General features: G+C 48.9%; 1 protein-coding gene across 4 annotated transcripts in view; it reads left to right on the top strand.

Annotated features, from left to right (window-relative positions):
* The window catches only part of Rhbdl3 (rhomboid like 3), a 54,109-nt gene extending 47,765 nt beyond the window's left edge, over positions 1-6,344 (top strand). For 2 of the 4 annotated variants that reach the window (XM_005349409.2, XM_005349410.2), the window contains one exon: positions 2,573-6,344. In XM_005349409.2, coding sequence (XP_005349466.1) covers positions 2,573-2,844 — 272 coding nt within the window. In that variant the 3' untranslated portion in view covers positions 2,845-6,344. Of the gene's footprint in view, positions 1-1,934; positions 2,223-2,572 lie in introns of those variants that run through there. The other 2 variants (XM_026780456.1, XM_026780455.1) reach the window with 2 other exon arrangements.
* The last annotated feature ends 1,454 nt before the right edge of the window (positions 6,345-7,798 follow it).

Genomic DNA, 7,798 nt, shown 5'->3' with positions numbered 1-7,798 from the left:
CACACACACACACACACACACACACACACACACACACACACACACACACACAGAGTGAAAGGCTAATGAGACCTGAAGCCTCAGGGTTCATCCTTTAATGTAAAGAGAAAGAGGAGGAAAGAACACCTTCTCCTTTACTTTCCAAAACCTATGTATGGGGAGCATAGGATTGGGTTTAATTCATAAGTGTACACTTGAGCTTCAGAGAGTGCTAAGATCTCCAGCTCAAAGGAAGTATGCCCAGAATATTGAAATACGTCATTACTAATGCTCCGCAGTTTAGCCAGGCTGGACAGGGGCCACAAGGGTTTCTCAGCCTGGGCCATACCTGCTGTATGGTAAGAGGAAGACATACATCAGAGCAAACCCTGATGGAGTCAGACCTGCAAGTACTCACCTTAATTTCACCTCCACAGTCCCCACCTCTTACGTTAGGCCTTTGGAAAGTCAAGTCAGCCCGGCCCACCAGGAGCCTCTTCTTGGTCTTATCTTTTTTGTTTGTTTGTTTTTAAATAAAACCCATTGTAAACATTATAAAAGCTGCGGCTGGAGAGATGGTTCAGTGGTTAAGAGTACTCACTGCTCTTTCAAAGGTCCTGAGTTCAATTCCCAGCACTCACATGGCAGGTCACAAATGTCTGGTGCTGTCTTTCGGTGTGCAGATGTACATGTAGACAAAGTACCCATATACCAAAAATACGTAAGTAAAGCTTTTTAAAATTCCTAGAAGGTGATGAAGAGGTGGGAGAGGAACCATCATCTTTTACAGCCTTTTCCTTTATTGGCCCCAGACCCAGCAAACAAAGCAGGGAAGCACCACCTGGCTGGGGTATCTCTAGAGCACGGCCCTACTGCTCCATTTCCACCCTCTGCTGGCTGGCTGTGGGGTTGCAGGGCCTTCTGAAGACATCTCGCTGTCAGTCTCTAAAGGGAAGGAGGTTCCTGGGTTCCTGGGCGACACACTAATGAAATGCGTGTGGTGAAACAGTCCCCTCAGAGATCGGTCTTTTAATCTGTCAGGTTTGCTTTTCTTTCCCTCCCAGTCTGGAAAATAAAGCTAAGAATTCCTACTCTCTCAGGGTCTGAAGAGATGGCTCAGTGATTAAGAGTGTTTGCTACTCTTCCAGAGGACCAAGGTTCAATTCCCAGCACCCACATGATAGCTCACAACTGTCTATAACTCTTGATCCAGGGGATCTGATACCCTCACATAGACATACTTGTGGGCAAAACACCAATGAACATTATATATATAATTTTTTAAATGGGTACAGGTACATGCATTTAATCTCAGCACTTGGGAGGCAGAGGCAGGCAGATTTCTAAGTGTGAGACCAGCCTGTTCTACAGAGTAAGTTCCAAGACAGCCAGGGCTACACAGAGAAACCCTGTCTCAAGAAAAAAAAAAAAAATTGAAACAAAGAAAGAATACCTACTTTCAACCAGACTCGATGGTGCACACCTTTAATCACAGCGCTCAGGGAGACAGGGCTCTGTGAATTTAAGACGTCCTTGTCCACAGTGAGTTTCAGGATATCCCAGACTTCATTGTGAGGCCTCAGGTCTAAAAGAGAAAGGAAAGCAGGAAGGGAGGAAAGGTAGGAGGGAGAAAGAAAGTCCTTTCCCTGCCCCTTGGGTATTGGGAAATGGGGTGGCACTATTGCCCAGCCTTTTTCCTTTACAAGATACAATATCCCTTTTTGACTGGCTGACTTAGCAAGTCCACAAAGGGAAGGAAGCCATAGTTGGTGACGTACAGGAGTTGGTTAAGGGAGACATCCTAAGACATGTTGGTGAAAATGGAGTTCAGACTGTTAGTTTAATTCCTCCTTTACCCTCGCTCCCTCTCCATCTCTGTCTCCTGAGAGGCACCGGCTCTCGTGGTTTCTGGGGATTTCTAGGTAGCACATGGAAACACTCTGTGGGGTTTTCAGAGTGTGCGGGAGCTGTTGGCCATGTTCTACTCTTGAAGCCTTTGTGCCACTCTGGACAGATGAAGAAATGTCCCCGGGGTGCAACGTAGCCGAGGAGATGCATCTTCCTTCGGGTCTGCTAGCAAAGGCCCTCTCAACGTTCAGATAACGGTTCAGACGTTTTCTCTTGAGAAGCCCTATCTAACTCCCCAAAGAATGCCCCGTCTTGTGCCCAGCATGGATTTTATATTGTCTCTTTTTGCCTCATGTCTGTAGCTCTTAATGAAATTGTCTTGCGAATGTAATTGATTGTTGTTTTTTTTTTTTTGGTTTTTTCGAGACAGGGTTTCTCTGTGGCTTTGGAGCCTGTCCTAGAACTAGCTCTGTAGACCAGGCTGGTCTCGAACTCACAGAGATCCGCCTGCCTCTGCCTCCCGAGTGCTGGGATTAAAGGCGTGCGCCACCACCGCCCAGCTATGATTGTTGATTTATTGCCAAGCCCTGTGGGCTCTTGGGATAGTCTTGTCTCCTTGATGACTGCATTTGGTCTCATGACAGTGAACGAGTGAATGGGTGACTGGGTGGCTGGTGTGCCTGGCCTCTCCTCAGCTCCTGCCCAGGACCCTGCTGTGATGTCTCTCTGTCTCCTCCCCTTGCAGTGAGTATGGAGTTCGGGAGGGCCGTGTGGCTCCGCTTCCACCCATCGGCTTATCCCCCATGCCCCCACCCAAGCTTCGTGGCGCACTTGGGTGGTGTGGCCGTGGGCATCACCCTGGGTGTGGTGGTCCTAAGGAACTATGAGCAGAGACTGCAGGACCAGTCGCTGTGGTGGATTTTTGTGACCATGTATACCATCTTCGTGCTGTTTGCTGTCTTCTGGAACATCTTTGCCTATACACTACTGGACTTGAAGCTGCCACCACCCCCCTAAGAGACTGGAGGACCGAGGCAGGGAAGGGAAGAAGCAGAGCATCCAGAGGAAGTACCTGCATCTGATTTTCATCACCAATTCAGCGAGACCGGGGGAGCAGGAGACTCGGGGATGTATGTGTTTCAGTGTTGAAGGGTGGGGGAGGAGATGGATGCAGCTGCTGTTTTCCTAAGTTGAGCTGGGGTGGGGGCAAGTCTGGGGTAGGACGGGAGTAGCTGATCCACGTGCTCCCCTCTCACTGCCACAAGTAGCCTTCTTCCTGGTCTTTCACTTGGAGAGACACTGGGACACAGAAGTTCTGAGGGCAGCCGCAGCCAGGCATGCCTTCCCCAGCCAGGAGGTAACTGGAGACTCAGTCATGTCCTCCCTGCAGCTCATGGTCTGGTGCTCTGGCAGTAGACGCTTTGAATCTGGGGGAGCCCAGAGCACCCCAAGCTCAGATCCTGTCAGTGGGTGCGATAGCATGGCCCCTAGGACGGGGAGATGCTCTATATTCTTTTCCTGGGGATCTGTGAGAGGGCCCGTGCCTGGGGCACTGAAGTTCATCCCAGGTTCCCCTTGGGAAAGGCCCAGGACCAATTTTCCCTCTTCCTGCCTGTATTCCTGAATGCTGGCATATCACACCATCATCCTGCATCCATGCCCCATCTGGACTTTGGGGTCTTTTCTTCCTCTCTACTGCCCTTGCCCTACTTTGTGCCTCTCTTTTGGGTGTGGAGACAGGGTTTTGGGGTGTGTTGTGTGTGTGTGTGTGTACACGAGCGCGTGTGCAATGTCAGGCAAGTCAGACCCTGCAGAGGGAGGCAGTGGAGGACAATGTACTCAAGGGTGTCTGTAAGGGATTGCTGGAATGGGCATGCTCAGTGTGTTTGTTCAGTGGCCTTGCTTTTTGCATAATTCAAGCCCCTCTTTCCCATCTGGCCTTCCCACATACCTCCTAAGCATCACTGACCAGCGGAAAAATTGTCCGTGCTAGAGGAAAAAGACCAGAGCCCCACCAGGACCTTTGGGAGGATATGCCAGCTGTGTTCTGGTTCCCTCTGGGGTAGCTTCATGTCTGTTCTGCCTCCTGTAGAATAAAGTCTTTGGAATGAAAGAAAACCTAGGACAGTGATAACATGGCCATCTCAACAAGGAAGCTATAGTAAAAGATATTTTGGTGAAGACCTTGCCCCAGAGAAGAGCTCCTGGGAGCCTGGGTGAGTGCCCAGGGTCGAGAGCAGCTGTAGACTTAGATGAATAGATCTGGAGGGAAGTTGGACGTGAGACTGAGGGAATGGCTTTGTGCTACCCACATCCCAGCAGCCTCGGGAGCTTGGCAAGACACGCTGTGCCTCTGCCCCTCCAAGACAGTCTGCTCAGGCTGGCACGAGGAGCTGCTGGAAGCCCTAAGTGGAGACTGTGAGACAAATGACCTTTATATCGGCTTCGGGACTCTCAGCTCCTGGGAATCCAGGCTGAGGAACCAGACATGGGAAGTCAGGAGGATGAGAACTGCTCCTGGATCCCCTCACCACTCCAGCAACTTTTCCCAGCTGGTCTCCTTTCTCCTGAGTTCCTCACCCCGACCCCTCCAGTGTGGTCGCCAGCAGGGCGGGACTCGGGGCACTGTCATTGTCATTCTTAAGGCTGTAGGTTGGCCTCAGAGGCTGGGGAATGCCCAGACAACAACTATGTGGACTCGCTTGCTTTTAAAGGGAGAGGAGTCATGGGAGCCAGGGAAGGGAAAGCAGCCCTTCAAAGAAGAGAAATTTCACTTTAATGGCACCATTTGTCGCTCGTTTTTTAATTAGGAGAAGCCCCCTAATGGGCCTCTTTTGACGCTGTTTCCAAGCGAACCATTCTTGCCTAGAGCATCAGTGGAGGTACTGCTCACCGAACCCAGGTCTTCCTCGAGTGTCCAATTCAGTTTGCAGATAATGAGGATTTCCCGGTGCTGTGTGCTTCCCAGGGCTGGCTGCAAAGCGATGACTCTCCTCTGCCTTAAAAACTGCCCGACAGCTGCCCTCCAAGGACTAAGTAAGTGAAAACCAATCCACTAGCCGCAATGTTGGTTTCTAAATATTTTTGTATTGTGTACATTCTGTATATTTTTGTTGTAACATATTATTTGAGCACAGATTCCATTAAAGATTTTTTTAAAGCCATTGGTTACTCAGGAAGTGACTACAAGAGCTGCCATGGAACTGTTTTGTCTGGGTCTGGTGGGAGAAGGAAAGAACTGGACGTGGTGGGTTGATGGGTTCTGGCGCTGGTGATTGGCACTGTCTTCCTTAACCTTTCCTGAGTGGTTGGTGAAAACTGACTGTTCTTCCCATAACATAACATGAAGGAAGCTTCCTGGACAGTTTTGGAGGTAGTTGCCAGTAGTTAGGGAGCTCAGCCCGAGTGACAGTCTCAGTGCCAGTGTCCCCACAGGCCTGTCTTCTCTTCCACTCACCCAGCTCTCCTACGTGCCTCACTCGGCACTGCTTTAGGGATTGACAGTTGCCAAGGGAATGAAGAAAATGCACACACATGAACTCAAGGACAGAAAAGCTGGGATCGCATGGTCATGGACGGAGAAGCCACAGCCCCGCCCCATAAGCTCAGAGTGTTCGTTATATACTGTTGAACAGGGAAGTGAAGTTATTGGATTCAGCTGAATGAGGAGGCGCAGATAGGCGCAGTCTCTGTAGGGGCAGTCTTCAGGCCGTAAACATGCAGAGGCAAAAGCTGTGGATATTCTCTGTCTACATCCGCACAGTCTGGTGTCCTTGACATAGCCTTGCTATGTCAGCAATACACCTTCACTCACGACTAGAGACCTCTTTCTCTGCCTCAACAAGCCTAGTCTTTCGGTCCTCCTCGGGGCCAGCAACAACTTAATCTTGAAGAACAGGGCATGGTTAAGTTCATATCCAGAGGAGAAATGAAAGCAGCATATATGCTCAAGGTGAGGCCTGGGACTTCAGAAGTTTAACAGCTGAGTTACTTTGCATAAATGAGGCCTGGAAAGCCAACTGTGTGCCCACCTTCTCCAGATCAGCATTGGCCTCTGTAGCTTCCCAGTTAACTACTGACGCTGAAGGATTGAACTGCCCTGGTGCAGAACGGGGGTCGCTGCCCTTCCCATCAATTTCCTGTGTGTTACCGAAAAAGGCTTCCGAACAGTGTAGGAGCCATACCCAAACTAAAACCAAGAGCGCAGTTAGCTCAGGCTAACTACACACCCACTGCTACTTGGGAAGTGCAGAGCTGAGTTCTCTGCAAACACCTTCCACTGGGGCCTCCTGTGCTCCAGAAACTCAAGGCATCAAGGCAGCTCCTTGGGGAAAAAAGCTGTTTAATTAGATTTACCTTTGGCCTCCTCCCATTTACCTTTACTTTTCTGTTTCTTCCTTTTTGACAAATTCTCGTTCATTAAATAGTTTACTAAAATGTTTACCAATGATAATTTAAAAAAATTGAAAACAGCTGGGCGTTGGTAGCACATGCCTTCCTGTCATGCCAGATTATCTCCTGTTAAAAACAAATTCTTGCCGGGCGATGGTGGCGCACGCCTTTAATCCCAGCACTCAGGAGGCAGAGGCAGGTGGATCTCTGGGAGTTCGAGGCCAGCCTGGTCTACAAGAGCTAGTTACAGGCTGCAAAGCTACAGAGAAACCCTGTCTTGAAAAAAAAAAAAAAAAAAATTGAAAACAGTCAGGCAGTGGTGGCACGCACTTTAATCCCAGCACTCAGGAGGCAGAGGCAGGAGGATCTCTGTGAGTTCAAGGCCAGCCTGGTCCACAAAGTGAGTTCCAGGACAGGCTTCAAAACTACACAGTGGCGCAGCCTTTAATCCCAGCACTTGGGAGGGCAGAGACAGGCTGATCTTTTTGAAACCCAGTCTCAAAAAGGGGAAGAAAAAAAAAGTTCATTATATATATTGAGGATGGGTAGGGTTTTTTGTTTTTTTGTTTTGTTTGTTTGTTTGTTTGTTTTTTGAGACAGGTTTTCTCAACCAGTCCTGGCTGTCCTGGAACTCACTCTGTAGACTAGGCTGGCCTTGAACTCAGAGATCAACCAGCCTCTGTCTCCAGAGTACTGAGAGTAAAGGCGTGCACGACCACTGCCAGCCACAGTTTATATTCTTGGTCCCTGGATATTTGCATGGGACTTAAAGGGAATCAAATTCATACATATGTTAGGAGGCAGTCTCTGGCTGGCTGTACTGGTGTGTGCAGACAGATCTCTGTGAGTTCAAGGTCAGCCTGGCCTACTTATGGAGTTCTAGGACAGCCAGAGCTACAAAACAGATACCTTATCTCAAAAACAAACAAAAAAGGGGGGGGGGGAATTTCTGGCCAATGTGGCTGTGCCCAGTCCCAAGTACCCATGTAGAATCCAGATGCAGTGCACACTTGTCACCCCAGTGTGGTGGAGGCAAATCCCTGGGACTTGCTGGCCTGCCAGCCTAGCCTACTTGGCAAGTCCCAGGCCACATATACAAGGTCCTCTGGTCTCCACGTACACATGAAAACACACATACAATATATACGCACATTTACAAAGAACCTATCTCATTTCATCAGCTCGAGGTCACTCAGGAGCGGTGGGTAACTTTGGAGTCTTTGCTGAGTCTTTTTTTTCACAGACCCCCCACGTTGTCACTTCTCAATTCCAGAGTCTAGTCCTATCGCCCTCTCTGAGTGTGAGAGGAATGGCCCTGTGTCCTACAGGTGAAACTGTTTTAGACAACAAATAAAACATTGTGATAAAAACTGTTTCCCCCTTGCTTGTGCATGCCAACAGGTGATAGGTGTATGTACATGCCTTAGTGTATGGATATGTGTATGTGTGTGGGTATGATGTGTGTTATGAAAAAGTATAATTTCCCCATAAACTTATTGGAAATTATTATTTTTTTTTTTTTGGTTTTTTCGAGACAGGGTTTCTCTGTGGCTTTGGAGCCTGTCCTGGAACTAGCTCT

This window comes from Microtus ochrogaster, chromosome 7 (assembly GCF_000317375.1).
Source record: "Microtus ochrogaster isolate Prairie Vole_2 chromosome 7, MicOch1.0, whole genome shotgun sequence".
Taxonomy (NCBI): domain Eukaryota; kingdom Metazoa; phylum Chordata; class Mammalia; order Rodentia; family Cricetidae; genus Microtus; species Microtus ochrogaster.
The sequence above is the reverse complement of the archived record's forward strand: the minus strand, read 5'-3'. Positions and strand labels throughout refer to the sequence as shown.